This window comes from Brachyistius frenatus, unplaced genomic scaffold (genome assembly GCF_029030835.1).
Source record: "Brachyistius frenatus isolate BFR_SWC_R1_liver_20210118 unplaced genomic scaffold, ASM2903083v1 Contig_11, whole genome shotgun sequence".
Lineage (NCBI taxonomy): Eukaryota > Metazoa > Chordata > Actinopteri > Embiotocidae > Brachyistius > Brachyistius frenatus.
The window spans coordinates 387,509-410,000 of record NW_027210610.1 but is presented as its reverse complement, the minus strand read 5'-3'; the positions used below and the strand labels follow the sequence as shown (position 1 = coordinate 410,000).

At 45.6% G+C, this 22,492-nt stretch overlaps 1 protein-coding gene across 1 annotated transcript in view; it reads right to left on the bottom strand.

Moving 5' to 3' along the window:
* Positions 1 to 22,056, bottom strand: part of mrtfba (myocardin related transcription factor Ba) — a 24,056-nt gene extending 2,000 nt beyond the window's left edge. Inside the window, exons 1-15 of the mRNA XM_069691295.1 lie at positions 21,878 to 22,056; positions 15,781 to 15,868; positions 13,398 to 13,657; positions 7,167 to 7,232; positions 6,910 to 6,965; positions 6,646 to 6,721; positions 6,253 to 6,414; positions 6,000 to 6,175; positions 5,748 to 5,876; positions 5,399 to 5,646; positions 4,686 to 4,857; positions 1,863 to 2,909; positions 924 to 1,073; positions 681 to 815; positions 363 to 423 (exon numbers count right to left, since the gene is read on the bottom strand). Coding sequence (XP_069547396.1) covers positions 363 to 423; positions 681 to 815; positions 924 to 1,073; positions 1,863 to 2,909; positions 4,686 to 4,857; positions 5,399 to 5,646; positions 5,748 to 5,876; positions 6,000 to 6,175; positions 6,253 to 6,414; positions 6,646 to 6,721; positions 6,910 to 6,965; positions 7,167 to 7,232; positions 13,398 to 13,563 — 2,644 coding nt within the window. The 5' untranslated portion in view covers positions 13,564 to 13,657; positions 15,781 to 15,868; positions 21,878 to 22,056. The remainder of the gene's footprint in view (positions 1 to 362; positions 424 to 680; positions 816 to 923; positions 1,074 to 1,862; positions 2,910 to 4,685; positions 4,858 to 5,398; positions 5,647 to 5,747; positions 5,877 to 5,999; positions 6,176 to 6,252; positions 6,415 to 6,645; positions 6,722 to 6,909; positions 6,966 to 7,166; positions 7,233 to 13,397; positions 13,658 to 15,780; positions 15,869 to 21,877) is intronic.
* Positions 22,057 to 22,492: the final 436 nt, after the last annotated feature.

Here is a 22,492-nt window from a genome sequence, read left to right as displayed (position 1 = left end):
GTAGAGATCTCTGCTGGTTTGCTAACTCGTTTTTAAACGCTCCCAAATTGAAACATGCTGTACGTAGATGTTCAAGCTGATTCAATAATCCATATTTTTAAATCAAATCATATATATTTTTTTTTAATTTTATTTCCAAATTACTTTCTCTAAAGTCTTTCCCTGGACTTTGTGTCAACTCCAGCTGGGAATCAGCGGTCTCCATGTTGCTGTGGTTAAGAGTGAGTTTCTGTCATGTCAGCATAAAACGATGTCATCAAACTGAAAGCAGTCCGGCCCACGCAGCAGCAGCTTCTGTGTTTCTCCGCGACGAGACCGTTTAAACATTAAACATGCCGGCCGTCGCTGTTGCACCAAGTTACCTCCGCTCTCTATGAGGATGTCGAACAAGTCATCCATTTGCTGGCTGGTTGCCGTGGGAACCTGAAAAGACAGTCAAGGACATTGAGAGACTTCAGGCTTTTTCACTGCGATGCTGTAAAACTGAAAATACCAAAAACAAACTTGTGTTTTTAACGCTCTTTTTGTATTCTGAAGGACACAGCAGCGGAAATCGTGTGTGTGTGTGTGTGTGTGTGTGTGTGTGTGTGTGTGTGTGTGTGTGTGTGTGTGTGTGTGTGTGTGTGTGTGTGTGTGTGTGTGTGTGTGTGTGTGTGTGTGTGTGTGTGTGTGTGTCTCACCTGTGAAACGTTGTTGATATGCAGGTTGCGGCTCTGTTTGACAGCGTCCTCGTAGCGGGGAGGCTCTCTGGTCTTGTGAGGCTGAGCGACCAGCGAGGTGGGCTGGAGGATGAAGGTGGGCTGAGGTGAAGAAGACTGGGAGGATTTCAGGAGAGAGAGGTGGAGAACATACAGGCGGAATTAACAACCAAACCGTATAAAGAAAAAAAAAAAGCATCCGATTAGTAAAGTCATCACTGATACCTTGTTGAGGGCTCCGTTGGAGACGTGGTGGTTGGGTGAAGCCCGTGGAGAGACCCGGGTCTCTGGGGAGTGCCTCAGGAAACACTGAGGATTCATCTCAGGCCTCCTCTGGTTCTCCAAACCAGTAGTGTTATTGCACATAGTCAGAGTCTGTTACGACACAAGGGAGAGTGGCAGCACATCAAAAACAAAGTCCAATTTCTTTAGAGGAGGCAGAGAAATACAACACATCAACTTTTTTTTACACCTCTAATTTACTGGGAAGCTTCAGCAAACATAACTATTTCAAGCCCTGATTTAAAGGGGCTGACAGTTTTAGCCGACTTCGGGTGTTCAGGGAGCTCTTTCAACAGGTGGAGAGCACAGAAACTAGAAGCTGCTTGGTTTTGATTCCGTTTACACTCAATAAACTTGTCCCAGTTGACCTGGACGGTCTGTAGGCTTCGTAACATACAGATGAATCAGATGTATGCCTGAGACCATTCAGGGCTTTACTGACGAGACACGCAGGAAGCCAGTGCAGTGATTCAAGGATCACTGGATTGGTGTAGTGTGCTTTACTTTCTTGGTGTTAGTACCTATCGTGGCGGCATTCTGTCGAGCCGACTGGTTTTATGAAGACACCATTACAATAGTTCGACCTGCTGGGAATAAATACATGAAGTACTTTTTCTGCATCTTGTTTCGACAGAAATCCTTAAATTTCTTGCAATATTGTTAATGTGGCAGCAGGATGCTTTTGTGATTGTCTTTATGTGGCCGTTTAAATTTAGGTCAGAAGAATTTTTCAGGTTTGACCTGTAGAAATCTAGTAATAGTGTCATGGATTCAAGATAAGCACAGACTTTTCATCGTCTCCGCTCCCAAAAGCAATCATTTTATTTGTATCCGTGCTCTTCCAGTTTGCTACAACGCCCCCCCCGCTCACTGCGTTCGTACCTGCAGGCTGACGGTGTTGTTTGGCAGCTGGATCGCAGTAGCGTTGTTGGACAGAGAGACCGGGAGCAGGATCTGAGTTCCAGCCTGGCCCGTCGTGGTCAGCAGAGTCTGAGGTTGCCCAGACGCGGATAACAAGGTCTGAGGCTGCCCAAGAACCTGGGAGACTCCACCCGGGTGGCTGATGAAGAACTGCTGCAGGCTGGGGGCGGCGGGCTGCGACTGTGGCTGGAGTTTAGGACTTTTGTGGGGTTGGGACAGGAGCTGGGGGCTGGCGGTCACTTGGGGCTGGGCTTGAGTCTGGATCTGAGCGAGGAGCTGGGTTTGGGTCTGCAGCTGGATCGGCTTGCCAGAAGAAACGGTCACATCCTCCAGCTTCACCACCGTCGGCAGGTGAGTTGTTAGAGCCTGGGAGTCCAGGAGGGAGTTTGAGATGGCGGCGGCGGTGGACGAACAGTTTGACAGCACCGTGCCCTCCATCTTTACCACATTTGAGTTGAGGACAGCAGGAACGGGGTTCATGGCAGGTAGAGAGGTGAGTTTGGGAGGTGCAGAGTCGGCGGCGCAGCCACCTTGACCTCTCTTCTCCACCTGCAGCTGCATCTTCAGCTCCTCCACCAGCCTCTGCTCGTGCTCCAGCTTCCTCATCAGCTCCATGATCTGCCGCTCCTTCTCATGGAGCCTCCTGTCCTGAGGTGAGGACCGAAGCCCCGCCAAGCCCATGCTCACCATCTGCATGTCAGACGCAGGCTCAGACATGCCCACATCCTGCTGGAGGGTGGAGGGGTCGGGGGGAATGGGTGAGACCGGCGGCGGCGTGGAGTGCATGCCCTCTGTTGCCACCTGCTGGACCGGGACGACAATGGCAGGCGTGGTCGTGGTGGTGACCTCCATGGGGATGGAGGAGAAGGCGGTGGTGGGAGGAGGGAAGGTGGGTGGTGCAGTGGTGCTGTGATTGTCCTGGAAAGGTTTCAGTCTTTCTATCAGGTCGGTCTTTGTTCCGGACACAGGAAGGCCGCGCAGCTTCAGCTCCAGTTTCAGCTCGGCCACCTAGAAACGCAGAAATATGATCGTTTAGACAAGTGCCGAGAGGAGGAATGCAGTTCATTGTAAAGGGATAGTACGCAGGTTTTGAAAATACGCTCCCTGTTTGTGAAATGTGTAGTGCAGCTGAAGCCAGCAGAAGGTTACCGCAGCATAAAGACTGGAAGAAGGAGAAACAGCAAGCCTGTCTGGAGGGAGAAAAATCCACCTAGCAGCACCTCTAAAGCTTAATATTTAGAATAATTACTTCTTTTGGGATTAATACATAGAATAACCCCCAATGTAACTGTCAGAGAGGCATCTTCCAGTGACAAGTTTGTTCTGTTTGTTCATTATTATTCTCCCATAAAGTCGATAAATGAGTTAAAAAGGGTAATTGATAAAAAATTTAAAAAAAGTGTCTAACATGCCAATTTAAATGAAAATTCATGTAAGAGCTCATTGTATTCTAGAGTTTATTGGCTCACTTGTCCAGAGTTAACTTCAGAGCATTACTGTGGCATTGTGGGTCAGAATCCAATACCAATCTCACCTGATAACTGTGTGTCATAAAGTAAACACCTATAATCTCTAAAACGTCTGAATACTCCTGCTGTTAATGCTCCTTTCTACACTGCTCAAAAAAAATAAAGGGAACACTTAAACAACACAATGTAACTCCAAGTCAATCACACTTCTGGGAAATCAACCTGTCCAGTTAGGAAGCAACACTGACTGTGAATCAATTTCACCTGCTGTTGTGCAAATTGAACAGACAACAGGTGGAAATGAGTCAATTATCAAGACAACCCCTATAAAGGAACGGTTCTGCAGGTGGTGACCACAGACCATTTCTCTGTCCTCGTCCTTTCTGGCTGATTTTTTGGGTCACTTTTGCATTTTGCCAGTGCCCTCACCACTACAAGTAGCTTGAGGCGGTGTCTACAACCCACAGAAGTGCCTCATGTGGCTGCAGTGTGTCATCAGTTCCTGCATGATGAAGGCATCGATGCTACGGACCGGCCTGCCCGTTCCCCAGATCTGAATCCAATCCAGCGCATCTGGGACATCGTGTCTCGTTCCGTCCACCGACGCCACGTCGCACCGCAGACTGTCCAGGAGTTGACTGATGCTTTGATCCAGGTCTGGGAGGAGATCCCTCAGGAGAACATCCGTGGTCTCATCAGGAGCATGCCCAGGCGTTGTAGGGAGTGATACAGGCACGTGGAGGCCACACACACACTACTGACCCTCATTTGGACTTGTCTTGAGGAATTTCCACAGAAGTTGGATCAGCCTGTGATCTGATTTTTCCACCTTTATTTTGAGTATGATTCTGAATCCAGACCTCCATGGGATAATGATTTTGATTTCCATTGATCATTCTTATGTTATTTGGTTCTCAACACATTCCACTATGTAATGAATAAAGATTTCCAAATGGAATATTTCATTCATTGAGATCTGGGATGCGTTGTTTAAGTGTTCCCTTTTATTTTTTTTGAGCAGTGTATTTGCTAAATGGGAACCATTATTGAGTTTATATAAATGTTTAAAATCAAGAACAACAATGTTGGGTACTTGTTAAATCCTGCTGTATGTACAGTTGTCTGTTTTCTCTGGTTCTGGCTGTGTAATATTTAACACACTTTATTTCTGTATTAGGTGAGTAAAGCATAACATTCATACGTAAAGCATAAAGTGTATGATTGCTGATTTCAACAGGGATTTCTAAACTTCTTGCTGTTCCCAACTAAAACACTGCAGGGTTTGCCGGTAGAAACGGTGTCCCTTTCCAAATACCTTCATCTCCTCCAGGTTGGCGGGCAGGACTCCCAGCTTGCGGTTGGACAGCGAGTTGTTTGGCCGGGCTGGAGCTGGAGGCAGGGGGGGAGGTGGAGGAGCAGTGGGCAAAGACACCATAATGGAAGTTGGCAGGGCGCCGGCGTTGTTGCTCTGACCCTCTGCCACAGGTCTGCAGCGAGAGACAGAGAGACAAAGAGAGGTGAGGTCATCGTAATTTGAGGAAATCAGGGAAGAGGAAGAGGAGGAGAGAGAGAGAGAGCGGGAAGGTGGACAATAAAAGTATTATTGTGGCGATAATTGGAGAAAGAGAGGAAGCCGAGCGGCTCACGAACAAAGCCGGTCAACCAAACCGCAGCGTGCTCACAGTTCAAAGGCGGCCGGGCCGTGCTGCTGCTGCTGCTGCTGTCAGGACGGTTATGCAAACAGCTGCTTGTAAACCAACATCCTGTTAGTTCTTAATATGATTACGCATACGCTTGTTATTGGAAAGTAGCTAATGGCCCTCTGGCTTGTTGAAAACAACAATATTTGGCTCGGTGTCAAGCACTTTCAGATAAAGAGTCGGGGAGGGAGGCCAAAAAAAACGTGGAAAAAAAATGTAATTACAGTGATGGAGGCCTGAAAAAAATACGTCCGTAAAACTCAGTTTATCTGTGTGATGGAGGTAAAAACAACACCATCACATTGCTATGTATTTGGGAGCCACGTACTTGAGTGGAGCTGGTAATATAGTCTGGTAGTTGTAGTGCTGCTGCTGCTGACTGAGGATCTGCAGCTGCAGGAACAGCTGCTGCTGCTGCAGCAGTCGGGCGTACGAGGAGTCCATGGGGGCCTCGCTGGCCTCCTGCTTCTGGTCCGGGGGAACGTACTGGTGGTACTTGAGCTTCTTCACCCTCGACTTCAGCTCTTTGCCCTTCTTGCTGCGACTCTTCTCAGACGGAGCTTTCTGCTGGCTTTGCTGTCGGTGGGAGGAAACGCAGACAAATTCTTAACATACGTTCTGCACATCAGATACAAAAAAAGACAGAAGGGACGTTATTTAGAGGACAAATCCATTACTTTGATGAGCGTTGGGCCTGGTTTTGGGGGAGCAGCTGTGGTGAACGGCTGAGCGGGAGTGACAGCTGGGCGGCTGGCAGGCTGCTCATTGGTGGAGATCACTTTCATAAAGTCTGGTGTTGGGAGGGGCTGCAGAGGCAGAAAAAACAACAACACTTAAAACCCCTGAACAAACATCGACGTTCTTACAAACACTGTTCAGTCCAGGATCAACGTTAGAAAATACACACGAGTTATCGCCCTCTATCTGACCTGCAGCATGGTGCTGAGCGGTAGAACTGGTGCCGGGGCCGGGGAGGGCGTCTCTGGCACTTTGTTGTCCCCCGGTGACGGGACAGAGCTCTGAGACTCCTGGCTGGCTGGCTGCTCCGGGGACGGAGCGTCATTGCTGTCTTCATCCAGGACCTTGGGATAATTCACCTGACCCACTGAGACACAATCAACGAGTCAAAGCACTGCTTTGATCACACAAGGACATCGTCCTGCGTCCCTGCAGGTGTCTCACCGATGATGGCCTGTTTGAGGCTGGAGTCCACCGGCAGGATGTTTTTCTCCACCAGCTCCATCGGGCCCGGTCGCTGGGCGATCTTCTCGTTGAGGTTGTCGGCCAGTCGGGCCCTCTTCAGTCTCATCTGAGTGGCCTGCAGAGAGGGCTCTGCTCCGGTCTCTGGGAGACGAGAACAATAAAATGTCACACGTTTCAGTACAGACCACAGAACTCAAGAATTCTTGATACGGTTTTTTTGGTCGCATCATGCCTGCTGCCACTCTGAATGTTGTTTAAATCATGATATATATTTGAGGGGAAACGTAACTTCAGTCTCTCTTTTCCAAAATTTTAAAGGTGCACAGGAAACATTCTGCAAACATTAGTTGTGAATTAGAAAATGATCAGCACCTTGCAGGATGTGCATCCTGACCAGCTCTGCTCTCTCTGGACGACTGCGGATCTTGTGCTTGAGGAAGTTCTCAGTCTGAAACAGATCAGTAAATAATTTGAATGCCTCATATTTCAACATTTTATAGGAGTTTTACTTTTATTCACTGATCTGAAAATAGCTGGAAAGAGATTTTTAAAAACATGGATATCATTCTGTTATATAAAGCTTTTTCAACTTTTGGCACCGTCCTGTTCACTCCGTTTCCAAACTGTATGTCTCACCCTGGCTCGCTCCAAGCTGCGGATCTGCCCGTGGAAAGCTGCCGGGCTCTTCAGAGCTGCAACGCGGAACATTTTCATTAATGCACAATTTTATTCACAAATGATGTCTCTCACATTAAAAACACAGAAAACATGTTTGTTTTTTTGTTTTTCCATCACAGTTATCAGCATTAAAAACAGGTTCCCCGCTTTGTTATCATTCACTCCACCCACACCACGTTAGCTTCTCGGTGGACGACTGGCGGCGTGTTACTCACGAGGCATGATGCCCTGCTCCACCAGCTGCTCCCGGGTCCGCCTCTGCTGGAGCCTCAACTGCAGCACTGCAAGTCAAAGTGAAGGAATCAAGACTCCCGACTGATGCCGGTGGCGGAGAGCGCCAAAAGGTTGTTTTGCAGTTTACAGTTAGTTTATTGTACAAAATCACATCAGTGCAGTGAAAAAGTGAACTTCCCTGGGTTGGTACAAACTGTTAATAACACATCTGAGGCTGCAGCATCCTGCTCATGTTCAAATCCAGACTCAAAACCACCTTTTTAGAGCTGTTTTTTTAATGTGTGATTTATGTTGTGTTTTATATTTTTATTGTTTTCTTGGATCATTTTAACTTTTGTAACATATGTGAACAAAATGTACTGTCATTATTGAATTTTTTTTAAATATATTAGTTAATTATTTATATTATTACTATTATCATTATTATTATTAATTAAAATAATTAACTGTACATTTAAATAAAGAAGAACCATTTCTAAATTACCCCAAGCATGTTTTTTTGCATCATATTTTATTAAAAAAAAAAAAGTTTTCAAATCGAAGAACATATATGCCGATATATATTTATGATATGCCAATATCGGCCAATAAAATTAGGCCATCTGACATATTGGCTGAGCTCTACAAACATTTTATTAGAAAATGAATAAAGCAGAAAGATGAGGTAGTATATAAAATAATAGGGAGGAACATCAGATCAAACTCAAAAGGAAACCGCATATGAATCTGTCCACAGCCTACTCTAGAACTCATATCCTGTTCTCTAGTCATTTGGCTGACATCATACGATAACGTCATTTTTTAAGTGGGCCGCTCAGACATTTGACACCAAGCGCTCGCTTTGCGGCTGATTCCTCATACAGCTGAAGCTATTTGCAGTCAGGGAAGGACCAGGTCTGTGGTTATCTTACCAGCACAACCACATCTGTACAACACTGGTTCCACAGAGGTGCATGGTACTGTGGTGAAGTAGCCTGCCAGGGAGGCTGTAGCTCAGTTGGTAGAGTGGGTTGCACATTAATCAGAAGGTTGGCGGTTCAATCCCCAGCTCCTCCTGTCCACACGCCTAAGTGTCCTTGAGCAAGACACTGAACCCTAAAATTGCTCCCGATGTTGTACCATCGGTGTGTTGTAAGTCGCTTTGGATAAAAGCGTCAGCTAAATGTAATGTAAAAGTACAGAGGAGATTTCAACAGCAGTGCACGAGTGATTTCTGATGTTCTTTTTCTATTATTTCACTCCTGACATCTGCGGAGTGCAAATTCAGCCGTCACACTGACAGGAGCTACTGCGGCTGTAAACATATTCTCTCTGCGAGCCGGCCTGCTGTGTTAACATCTGAAGCACTGCTACCGCTAAATTAAACACGCAAACTCACATCCACCATCAGAGTATTTCATTTCTTTCTTTTATTACAGCATTTAAAAAAGGCAAAAAGAAAGGACGTAGACAGGAACGATTATCGAGCCGATGTCAGATATTTAAAGATATTTTATTTTCTGGCAACAGCATTAGTCTGCTTGAGTCGCGTAATCATCACCATGACAACAAAGAAGACGAGTGCTCACCTGTTCGGGCTCTGAGACTAGCGCAGCAGTCGCTGAGTGTCTCTACCTTCATACACACCATAGTCTCACACTCCAAAATAGTCCAAAACACAACTAAGTGATTAAGCCATTCGTTTCCAAGGTAACAGTTGATGTATTGAAGCATAAAGTCTGTCACATTGTCTCAACCTCGGAGTAATGAGCAATCAAATGATAAAAATCCAAAGTAGTCAGTGCGTCTGAACTGGAATGTGCTCTTTTTCTAACGTTTGTGTTAATACGAGGCCACGACTCTCCTCCTCCTGCTCCCTCCACTCTTACTTCCCCTTCTCGCTCAGCCAATTTAGGATGGGTTATTTTCTGGCTGTGAGCGAACCCGCCAGAACACGGCCAGATGTAGAGGACTGGACTCGTTCCTTGTAACCGCCAAAGAAAAGTGTCTGACTCAGCACAACAACAAATAGAAACCACAAGAAATGCACCCCAATGTGAAAAGACAAGTAATCCACAGCTTTAATGTGATTTTGTTGGCGGGTCTGCGACGGGGGGGGGAGTATCACACCAAGCAGGATGAGGTGCAGATTTCCACAAACTAAACACTGGTCATGACCGAACACACTTCTCCATTCACAGGAAGGGAGGTGTCAAAACTTAAGAGAAACACCAACTCTCATGTCCCAACAGGAAACAGCTGGCCTCGCCAGTCTTTTCTCTCTCTTTCTTCGCAGACCACTGATGACATCATCCCAGTGACCCCACAAAGGGACTAAACATAGAAAATGTCGTAAACACAGGCACATTTTCCCACGTGCCACGGCAGCTGAAGCTCTGCGGTGAAACACTCACAGACATCTTCTAGGCGACATTGACACCGGCGACATGGCAGGGTTGGAGGATTGTAGGAAAAGAAATGAACAATCTGGACCCTCACTATGATCTGTAAACAGCGCGAGTAAGGTTTGCAGCGGCGTCATGGAGGTTCTAAGTGACACAGGCCGACTTCCAGTCAGCTGCATTGTCCTCGATTCCTGTGGGAAATGCTGCTCCGCCTGACAAACACACACTGACCTGTGGCCTCAGCAGTCTGGGGGCGGGGGAGAGGAGGGGAGGAGGGGAGCGGGGGGGGCAGACATGAACGGGCTGTTTGGGAACACACGGACCATCACGCACACACACAAACACACTCAACAGGACCACAGAGGGGAAAAAGGCTGCGTGTAAATATTAAGACTTTTTAACCTGCAGTCAGTATGTTATCTAGGGACAAATGGATTATCTATTCAGTTTATTAAAGGAATAGTTTGACATTTTTGGAAAAACACTTGTGTTTTCTTCCTGAATGTTCGACAGACCAAGCAGCACCTCTACTGCTCACTGATTAACATGTTATGCCTTGTTCGTTTAACGTGTACCAAAACTGATGTGAAAAAAATGGCACTAAAGAGACCAGGGAACCAGTGGGGGCCTCTAAAAAGTATCTAGTGAAGAAAACCCGTGCACATAACATCCCATAAATATCAACTTACATGAATTAAACTGTTACTATAGACACATCTACGCTAAGCTAACTCAAAGCCAACTATTGTAATTATAATGGCGTGATTAGAAAGTGGTATCAAGGATGTCATCAAACTCTCTGCAAACAAATAAGCGTATTCCCAAAAACTTTGATAAAAGTAAAAAAAAAAAAAAAAAAAAAAATTTGTGTTGACTTACGTTTCAAACAAATATAAAATGTTTTTTAATTTAAAAAACAGTGTGATTCGGTTTTCTGTTAAAAATACTTTTTCATCAGCTTATTTAAAAACACAGTGGATTCCTAAAAATTCCACAGGACACTTCACTTTGCCTCACGGTGAACCCTTGAGATTCAATAGCTTTGACAACCAGAGACCTCACAGCAGGTCAGCCTTTGATGGGACGTTTTGATGAAGACGGATGTCTCTGAGTTGCAACAGAACAGCCAAAGCTAAACCAGGACGGGTGCAGGAGGCAGCATGTGTGAAAACACCCGGGAGTCCGGACTATTTTTTTTTAAGTCTTTTTTTAAGCCTGAAATACAAAAGTAAGTCAAATACAACAGAAGAGTTGAGATGGAGAATTTACAAAGGAAAACTTGAGTTAATTAAAGGCAGAATTCACGTTTACGCACCTTAAAATCTACAAATTCTGTGGCTCTATGTTTGACTGCAGGTCAATAACTGTGCATGATATAAAAGTCTAAAACACTCTTTAACATTTCTCTTCTGATTTGACACGTTAAGTTCAGTTTACTTCAGATAAGTCACCTTATCTATATTCATCTCTGGCACAACAACCTCACAGCTCTGAATCTGGCCGCCTCACTCTGCTGACAGCAGCACTCTCACTCTCCTCCTCTCCCTCAACGCTCTCTGAATTCCACACAACGTCAGACTCAGACCTGTCACCCTGGTAGACAGATTAACACCTGCACGATAAAACCCAACACGAGAGACGGGACTCTGCGGTCGGAGGCTCGGAGGGTGGAAAGTATGAGGTGTGTGTTCTCACTGAAGGGGAAATGACAAAAGCCGAGATGATGAGTGGGTGCCACTACTGTTGACATTCCACAGAAACTTTCCACCGTCGAGAGGTTTTCCCCGAGCTCTCCCGCATGCAGCGGCAGCAGCAGCTGACGACGGCGACGACGTGCAGAGAAACCCTGCATTTACCCAAAACATGTTGAATCCAGTTTGGAGCGGCTCTGATTAAACATCCTGCAATTGTGGATCGTGCGTGACAAATTTGATTTCGTTGACCATTGTCATCAGTACCGCAGTGACTGGACTGAATGACTGAACTGGTCTCCAAACACTATTTAAGCCTTTATTAGGAGCTGGCAAACACAGCAGGGAATCTAACCCGCTGCTAAAGCCTGGTAATTATGTACCCATCCATCAGTGTCAAGAGTCCCATGAGGCTGCCAAAACAACACAAACAGAGAGGCTGGTGAGGAGTTAGCGTGCAGCCTGGCTAAGCATGATGAACATACTCTCTTTGTGTACTGCAAAAGAACAATGAATGGAAGATTGAGGATGCAGATTTATGGCCCTTTTTGAAGCGATAAGTTGATTCAGAGCGGACGTGCTTGTATACGTGCTTCAATGAACAGAGTGGTGGCCACCTGTTGGCGCGACTCTAATCTTTTTTTTGTGTTGGTTTTCCATTAAGCCAAAGTTGCAGATATATACTATTATTTGGTATCACTTCTGTTGAGTTTCCAAGTGAGCTGAGCCAATTCTAAAAGACGATATGAAAACACTGTAGACCACTGATGAGTCAGCGGGAATCGTCCAGATCACTGCGTCACTGCGTGCACGACACGGGACGGGACAGCCGGCATAATCCCGCCCCTGTTAACTAGCCAAGTTATTATAGCTAAACGTCTTTTTATTCACTGGACAACTTGAGGAGTGACAACCGGCAAAACCCCGTTGTGGTCACTTGAGGAGGTGCAACGTTTATCGGTTTGGTTGCAGATTAAAGGATTCAAAAAGTGCGTGTCGCACTGAGCTTAACGTTAAGGTAGTTTCACTACAGCAGTGACGTGGCACTGAGGGCGTAATTATCTGTAGTGGAAAACTAAATTCAGAAAAGTACCGAGTACTAAAAGCAAATAGAGTTTAGTGGAGTTTACCGGCAGTAGAAAAGGGGCTTACGTCTGAGGGGCATTTAAGGCTAGACAGGGTTGTGGTACATGTTGCAGGTGCCAAAAAAAAACCCAAAGAACACTGTATGATTACATACCATTTGATTTATGTGAAATTATATTTCAGTGATGGTATTCAGGAAGACTGTTTTTAACCCCCTATACGCATAACTTGCATTTTTAAAGCCGATATAAGTGTTTTCCATCATTTCACCCTCAGTTCCCTTCAGTTATTATTGTTTTTAAGACTTTGGTCTTTTTTTTTTTTTTTCTTCTGTGTTTTATTTGTTTCATTTTCAAAAGTATGCATGTAGCAGCTAATATTGTGTTGTATTGTTTGGCCTACTTTTGGGTCACTTGTGCTATAAATGAGCCGCAACCAGATTGATCATTCAGAAGCAGAAGTGTGGGTATGATGGTGCTGGCTCGGAGGATGGGAGCTTCACAGCAAAACAAGATCACAAGATAATGACTCACTTGTTTGTATTTGATAAGTGCCAGTCGCTGAGCAATTAGAATAGCCTGCAATTAACACGTAGGTAGCAATAAAGGTACAAAAAGTGAGTGGGGAAGAAGTGGCAAAAGGTTGTGTGTGTGAGGTTTGTTGTTCAGAAAGTACTGGGCTCAAACCGGAGCAACACATGCAGCTCAAACTTTATTATTTAATCGTCTTTCTGATACAACAGGAAACGGGGACCAACAATATGTTTGACTACAGTTTAAAGGTGAAGTTAAAAAAACACAAAAAATTAAACTCTTTGCACTAGTGAAGCTGAAACCAGTGAAGGTTTTAGCCATTTCACTTCATGTATTTTTTTAATCTACCTGATAAATGACTCAAAAACAGTAATTGATTAATTTTCTGTGTTTTCCTGCCTTTTTTTTTAATACCAAGCATTTATCACCTCTCGATAGCTGCAGTAGAAACGGAGAGGAAGCGTGAGATTAAAGAGTACATAAACCCTGGACCTCGTGTGACGGCAGCGTGTTCTCACCGTTTTTGCGTTCGTTGAGCGGAGGCAGTTTCTGCGTGGGCTGCAGCGACAGCTCCTCCATCTCGTGGGTCACCGCCTCGCTCTGCGGACTGGGCACCAGTGGACCCGACATCCCACAAACCCCCTCTGGACTGAGCTGCCCCTGGATAACCTGGGGCTCCATCATGCCTCAGGAGGGGCGGGGAGGGGGGACGGGGAAGGTCCGAGGTAAGCGAGAGGGGTGTGGGTCACCGTCCCTTTATGTGATGTCTCCCTGCTACCTGTGTGGGCAGAAGAAGGAGAATAAGAAGTTAGAGGGAAATCGATTGGCCGCTTCGCTTCTCAACAGAGGGAACACGTCACTCAATCATATTTTGTGGGTTCCTCAGAAACGCGAGCCGTTCAGAATAATAATAATAATAATCATCATCATCCTGCTGGTATGACTACCTCACCCAACTGGTGAAATGCTAAGGGTGGCATTTCATTTCAGCCATCTGGAAGAGCTCAGTTCCAGCTCAACTTATTCATTAAACAAGCCGGGTTGGCTATTATACCGAATAATCACTTCAAACCACCGCTCAAGAAAAACAACGCCAGTGTGCGCATGAATGTTCTCTCTGTTCAGACGGAGCTTCATAATCTGAAGCATGACGTCGCTGCGGCGGGTTTTCAAACGGAGGGAACGGAAACATTTCGGGGAGAAAAACAAACAGTTTAGTATCCATGGCTTCTCAGCGGCCTGCTCGGCCCGAACGCGTACGCTATTTACCGCTCTCCAACGGCAGCCACATCCATCCACTCCAGGACCGAAGCACTCTTTGGTCACCATCCTGATGTGTTGCTGTTGGCCAAGAACCACTCTGTTCCTGAGGCTGCCTTTATTTCTGCCCGCAGGCCCTTAAAGTGTTAAAGGCATTAGATGGCCTAAAGAAGACTATATACGACAACGGAGGATGCAATAGATGCCTCTCCTGATCAGCCGACCATCGTGTTTTCCTCGTGTATTTGAGCCATGTTACATACTGACATTAAGAGTGAGCATTCAGCTTCACCAATCCGACACGGAGCACCAACATGGAAGTTAAAACCATTCATTTGGCATTTAATCTGAATCGTTCCGTGTTGAATCTGGCCACCACAACATACTCTTCAAAACTTGGCTTCGAGTCCGAAACCACTTTCTGGGCCCTTAATGACGATTAAGAGCCACTAAAACACCACAGCACAGACATAACTCCGGTCTTGATGTTCAACCACAGCGGTTTTCTGTGACAGAGCTGCAGTAACCCATCTCCATCTTTAGAAGCTCCACTCGTCTCTGGTCTGTGACATACCTCCTATAGATTACAATCAAACACCAGTTTCTGTACAGGAAGGTCTTTTTTGTTCAAAACCGGACTCGACATGCAGCAACGCTGGTCACGTGCTTGTCATCTCTCTCAGGATGAAACTGAATTTTGGATTTTGCTCCGTGTTACAGAATAATTGTCCTTTTCGGCAGTTTTTTTTTTCCAACACACAAAACTCGTAGCAAAAACTACCACAGAAACACAAGTAAAACCAGGTGTGACCAAAAAGTTCAGGAGGTTGTTCCCGTTATGCAATAATAGAGTGCAGCACTGTGGCGTGCATGGAGCATGGGGAAACAATGACCTTTGTGAATAAGCAATCCAAATCAGGTCCCTCGATCAACATCCGCACCTCAGCTACACCTTTTCATGTTACCACGGGACATGCATATTCACAATTTCACCATGAACCTGAAGCTTAAGCAAAGAGCACACGTCAACATTCAAACTCGGCAAATCTACCCTCAACATGCGTCAGAAAATCTGCAGAAATGACGCAATGAGCCAGACGAGGTGTTTGGAGCTTCATTCACGTATCAAAATGGTTGAAAACCTCTGGTCACGTGCTTGTCATCTCTCTCATTGTCTGTCAGAGGGACTTTGAAGGAGGTTGTTCGGTGATGAAACTGAACTTTGGATTTGCTTGTTGCTCCTTCCCTGCAGGTTTTTTTTTTTTTTTTTTTTTTAAACACACAGAACTTGGGAACAAGATTTGCCAGAAAAACACAAGGAACAATTAACTCCTGTTTGAATTACATGCCCCTTAATGATTAATAATACCCCAAATCAAATGACGTGGGTCAATACGCTGCAATATTTGACTTGGAAAAAGTCCCACTCAGAAAAGTTTTATTTTTACTGAATGAGTCAGTTCTTCAGAAAAGTTCATAAAGAAGCACAGAAATACCCAGAGGTGGAAGTGGTCATGAAAACAAGTGTGATAAAAAAAAAAAAATACGATAACCAGGTCAGAGTTGCTTGTGAGCGAGTGGCAGGTCAACACAAGGAAAACCGTCGACTTGGTTGGTGATTGTTGATGACACCGTTCCTACCTGTAGTAGCAGAAGACGGCAACGGACGGAGGGACGAGACGTGTGGGTTCGTTGTAGTCAAGAGTCCGGAGAAGCCATTGAGTCGAGCCTGACAGGAGAGAGGAACGAACAAACATCAACTTCAGCGGTGCAGCAATCTATCAAGTCCAAAACAGCTGATCATGCGTTTCTTCTGTTGCCGATGACGTCAGTGGCCCCGATTCTGTTTCTACCCGTCACAACCAAGACATTACAACCCGACACGGAGTTCAGTGCTGTCTGCATCTCTTTTTATTAGATTAGCCATTGTGTTTCTAAAATTAGTTTCACCGTCTCTGTCGTATTGGCAGCTGCTGGTCCGTCGTTCTCTGTTTGTCACAAATGAATAACCTTTGCTTTCGGAAATATAAAACACATTTTTAAAAGAAAGTTAAGCAGCAAGCAAATGCGCAAGAATTATCCATAAGGAGTCTGAGTGTGTTTCCTCATGTGGCACCAATGTGAAGATAGAGGAACAGGGGAGTCGATTTTTACAGGTAAAACAATGGAGAGAACAAACTCACTGGGGAACTACTTAAGCCTACATTGGACTTACAAAATGAAAGAAAAATAGTATAATGAAAACAAACACACACACAGCCAGCGCAGGCAGAAACCAGACACTGATGCTGCTTGGATAGGTGTGTTTGAAAACACGTAGTGAATCAAACATATGATAATGACCAATTAGAGATGCCGGAATGAAACTGGCTGACACTCAAAGCTGCATAAAGGTCTGAAAATGTATGTGCTGCACAGAAAACCTGCAGTGGGAGCAGATTATCTACACAGAGGCAACAGAAACTCTCGCTGTAGTGGAGCGTCACACTGCAGTCTGAGGGAGAGACGGATCAATCAACTGCACACGGAGGCTTTCAAGCCTCTTAAAGACACGTGCTTGGTATACAAAGAAGATAAGTGGATTAGGGTTGGACCGCTGTATCACGTTACTGGCAGCAGATAATGTTCTTCTACCACAGATCTCATATTTCCTCATGTCGGTTCCTCCCTGCCCACAAAATCAAAAAAAAAAAAAAGCACTTTTTTTTTTGCAAGCAATGCAAAGTCAACTTGCATGGTTTAGGCATGAAAATGGAAAACAAATTCATCACGAAATAACATTTCATTAAATTTCAAAGGAGAAAAAGACAGAAGAGAAAGCATGGCTTTGAAGTGATTTGATCACATATGCTAACAATAATCTGTCGAGTGCAACTAAACATTTTAATTCGTTGCACCAGTGCACCTTAAATTTATCAGGTCTGCACACCAACTAGACATTTGCATGAGTGAGTGAGTGAGTGAGTGAGTGAGTGAGTGAGTGAGTGAGTGAGTGAGTGAGTGACAGAGTGAGTGAGTGAGTGAGTGAGTGAGTGACAGAGTGAGTGAGTGAGTGAGTGACAGTGAGTGAGTGAGTGACAGTGACAGAGTGAGGGAGTGAGTGACAAAGTGAGTGAGTGACAGAGTGACAGTGAGTGAGTGACAAAGTGAGTGAGTGACAGAGTGAGTGAGTGAGTGACAGAGTGAGTGAGTGAGTGAGTGAGTGAGTGAGTGGCAGAGTGACAGAGTGAGTGAGTGAGTGAGTGAGTGAGTGAGTGAGTGAGTGAGTGAGTGAGTGAGTGAGTGAGTGAGTGAGTGAGTGAGTGAGTGAGTGAGTGGCTGCAAGCTCCCTCGGCAGGTGGAAGGATCGAAGGACCTGAAGTTCCTCTGCTTGTGCGGTTCCCAAGATGGAACAAGTCCCATTTCTGTGCAGCAGAAACTGAAGACTGTGCTGGCCGCTGCATCTGAAACACGGCGCCATGTTGGTTGACAAGCAACTAAAACGAACTGAAATGAATGAGCCGCAGTTACATTTATTCCAAGGAAGGGTGAAGGTGTCTCAGAGCTTTTCGTCCAGCTGTTAAGGATGATGGAGGACACTTTTTGAATCTTCAAGCATTTACATACTGTGTGCTGATATTGTCGGTGGGGCTTAAGGGGAGGGACAAGGGCGGATGAACAAGTGAGTGGCAGAAAGGGGGCCGTGGAAAAAAAACAAAAAAAACAGAGGAAGGAACAAACAACTGTCACGGCTGACGAGGCGTTGAGGGATAAACATCGGCGCTGCCTCTGCAGAATCACAGAGCAGATCCAGATGGCAGCCGCTGCATGTCGCTCTGCCCTCGACTGCTCTTTTAACAGCACGGGGAAACAAGTACCATGTGTTCCATCAAAGGGTAACGCACATAGTACAGTACACACACACACACACACACACACACACACACACACACACACACACACACACACACACACACACACTTTATAAATTAAAAGTGACCTCTGGAGTAAAGGGTGAGCGGTTCCCGAAAAAAGCTTTCAACAGTAAATGACCAGCCACCTCCACAATGAGGTTGAGGTAACTAACCGATGGCTCACATGAGCAGTCAGCAGTTATTCAGCCAGCGTTTGGTATTATAAAACCAGGCACAGACAACACACAGGGTGATGCGGCCGCCCACTCTCTGTCAATCATCTACATTGTACTGTGTAACCGCAGAGATATTAACAAATGTACCCATCCCTTCCCTGTCAGTAGATAACCGTCTTCGGATCCACGCAACGTGTACTTATAACGACGAATGACGAAAGTCATCACCACTCTTATCAATAACGGCATCAGAAACAAACAGCCCTTTGTTCAATTTGAGGAGAATATTAGTCTTAAAACTAGGGATGGGACGTGATTTTTTTAATCGTCATTAAAATTATTTAAAAGATGTATTAATACAACTATCGCTCTTCCGTATTTCCCGTTTTTTACTGGCGCCTGGTTGTAATGCGCGACTCCCATCAGAAGGTGGCAGTAATGCACCTAAAAGCTGTCTGCCAGATGCCATTAAACAACATAAGGAGAAGAAGAACACGTTGCTATCGGACTCTGGAGCTTTGCAGGTAGAACTGTGCGGCGCTGTAAGATGAGACGCTTCAGTACGAACAGCAGAAACGTGCAAAGAAGACCACAGCCATCGAAAAGTTCGGTCTCGCACTCCTTCAAATAGATAAATGAAGATGAGGTGCAACGCAAACTCTACAGGCGAAGCTGGCAGATCATCCGTTTTTGCAGCACAAACTACGGCCCTCATCTCAAACATGAAACTAAAACATGCTTCCCTTCAACAGCTTCCAAAATGACTGTTTTAGAAGTTGGACGGCATTTGTTGAGCCAGAGTTTAATAGCTGATTAACAGTCGGTCGGTTCGCAACAATTATCGAATAGTATTTTAAATGCCCATCACCATAGAAACAAAACCACGCGGGTGTGAGCTATCAGTGCAACACAGATGAGCTCCACCCAACTGCCACAGAAAGATGGCACGAGCGTATTGTCGTATCAGTCAGATTTGGAAAGACAATAAAACAGGACGCCTGTAAAAGACGTCAAAACTCCAACAAAGAGACCCAACGAACTGCGTGCCGACGTCATCCTCAGATACCAGCGCTCTCACTGAAAGTACTAAAAATACATCCTCCCTGGGAGACTTCAAAATGAGGTGTTTTGCTTTTAGGACACCAACGCTGCTATTACCCAACAGATCTCAGTTTGACGGCGGTTTGCAGCTACTTCGCCTCATTACCAATGCAGATTGAAGCGCTCGGTGATGTACAGGACATCTGAGATAAATCCAAAGATGAACCTAAAACAAACACTGGCCTCAGGTTTCATCTTTGTTTTAATATCTGCAGTATGAGAACATCTGACTTCAACTAGGTAATAATTTGAGCCAACAGTTTTTGCAGGCTGGTGACAGTATCTGGGTGTCGCCTGCTGCCGGAGGCTGTTCTTTCTCTCCCAGTCTGCACACAATCAGTGCAGGTGAGAGGGTTTACGATATTTTACTGGGAACATCTTGCAGATTGCCAGAACGACTGACTGAATGTTAAACACGCAAACTCTTAAACAGAAAGTAGGAGACAGGATGTTTTAAACAATATGGAAAAAATAAATAAATAAATAAATTGTCAAATATTTCACTTTGAAGCAGAATAACCACAAAGACTTTGCAGCAACTCGAAGGAATGCGAGTTGTTACAGCGACACACCGATGCGTCCACAAAAGTGCCGGCATACTGACGAGAGGAGGTCCTGGGTTAACTTTACTACAAATAGGCTCGGCTGTGAAGAATTCAAGTGATGAAGTGCCCACAAGCACTCTCACTCTCACTCTCACTCACAGTCATTCAACAGCATAAGATAACTGAAATCTGCAGCCGCAGCCTTCGAGCTATTAAACAGTCGGGTCTGGTTTCTGTTAAACATAAACACACCACTGTCACAAAAAAAGAAAAGAAAAAAGGAAGCACGTTGGAATGAAACGCTGACTGCTGTGTAAAAGTGTACCTTAAAACTAGAAGTAATGAGTAAAATGCTTTAACAATCTACAACCTGGAGGGCTGAGCATTTTCATTAAAAAAAAAAAATGCATCACTTGAACAACATATGATTATCTTTCCTTTAGTATCCGTGTTCCTTGAGGACACACTTTGTCTTCTAATCCCATGCGAGACGGGCCAGATGCCTCGCATGACAGCAATAAAAAAAATGAAACTAAGATGTTGGGAGGTTGCACAACGTTATTTTTCTACATGTTGACAGAAGTCAGCCCACAATTTAAACACCGCTTAGATAACCACATGACGTATGCTCAAAAAAATGTGCCACACGCGTACAAAACACACGCAGCATGAGAACCGCCTCCGTGCCAAACTACTGTTTGAGTCTGCAGTTTTCTGGGTCTTAAATAGACCAACGTCTTGTCCAACAAAAACGTCTGCTTTCATCGAGAGATAACACACAGATGATGTCATCACTCTGGCTCGTTCGCCGGATTGTTGTTCTGCTCCGTTCCCACAGACACACACATGTGGCTGGAGTTTTCCAGCCTTTGGGGACTTGAAACCGTACAAAAGGACAAGGTCACAGTATGGTGACACCACGGGCCAGCGCAGAAAAGCTACGTAGGCAAACATTTACTCGGCTGGTCTTCCACAAATCACCGCAAGGAGGAAGAAAGTCTTATTTTAAAAGCATTAGTCTGCCTGTATAGGGATCTCCGGTTTCCTTTTATGTCCATTCACCTCAGGGAGAGACGTGAAAACCCTGGATGAGAGTCATCAGAGCTTGCAGTCTTCCTGCAAACTAACACCGCACCGGGGAGGTTGAAATAAGCAAATCAGGGCAGGGACACAAAGCCTGCAGCCCTGGGACAATTGCTTTCCCATCCAACCAGACGCATAGTGTTTAAGTTCACGCCATCCATTCACAGTCTTCAGAGACGGACTGAGACCACCACATCCTGCCGTGTCTGCCTGCATGAGTCACACAGACCTGTTTGGATTTGCTGCAGCACCACCACCTCGCTTTCAGTCGGTCCCAGGGCAAGTGGGGGAACATCCTCGTGTTTGTGTAAAGCGAGAGGAGCCTCATTACGAGGCGCCCGTGGTCAGTATTACTCGAGTAAATCGGGCCGCCGGCTCACAATGATGCAGGATGATGATGCAGGATGATGCAGGATGATGCAGGATGCCCCCCGAGGTTCAGAAAGCGTCCCGGGCTGCGAGAGCTCATTCATGGACGAAATAAACACGCTGCGACACAAAATGTCACACGAACAAAATTAGCAGGTTTAAACACCGAAAATGTGTTTTCCCGGAAGAGTATCAGCGGGTGACACGGCTGCTGTTATCGCGGTGGAGCAGACGGGTGGGCGGAGGTGCGGGTGGAGGTGGGTGTGGGATAAGCTAGCGTTGGGTAGCTACTTTAAATCTGACAGGTGAGTGAGGTGCAGAATAACAAAATAAACGAGAAGCCTTTCCGTGAGCCGTCATTTATAGAAGCAGGAAACACATCTGGAGATAAGTTGTGCTCGCTGTCCACGCTTCGCCGTTCAAGTCTTCCCACCGAGCCTCGTCTGCTGTCTCAAGTCTGAACATCACGAACAACAACCTCCTCACATTTTCTCCAGTTAGCTCGGCGTCGCTAAGGCAGGCTAACATGCTAAAAACAAGACGGCGCCGCCGTCGGCTCCGTCGGCCTTACCGAATCACGACGACCGGAAAGATGAATCCATCCGAGCGGTGGCTCGCAACGAGATATCCATTAATGTCACCGGAATCGTCTTAACGGTGTAGTTTTTTTTGTTTTTTTTTTATTCGTCCAGCTTTGAGATTGAACTTTAATTCGCGGAGTAAAATGGCTGCGACTGGTCTAGGGTCGGATGCAGAGTGACGTCATGACGCTGTCGGACAGGAAGCGTCGGGGGGCGTGGTCGCTGCCTCTCCTCCTGGTCGGCGCCCCGGTGAACGACCCTGCGGACCGGTGCAGGACTTCTCTGCCGCACAGTTCACAGCATAACACCAGTGGTGATGTATATTGGAAAAACACAGGTTGTCCACAGGAAACTCGTGAGATTAGTATTATTATTTATTTTGTATTATCTCATGGTCTGTTTTGGTTGTGTTACATAACTTGCTGAAATGACGCTCGTTGCTATCCACGGGGAACTACGTGGTCTGATTACCTCAAGGGAAGGAAGGAAGGAAGGAAGGAAGGAAGGGTTGAGAGATTAAAATAAAGGATGTCAAATGTCTATCTCCAGTGAGCCACAAAAGCTGTGTTATTCCAGAGAGCTTTATTTTGAAAAAACAGGCTATT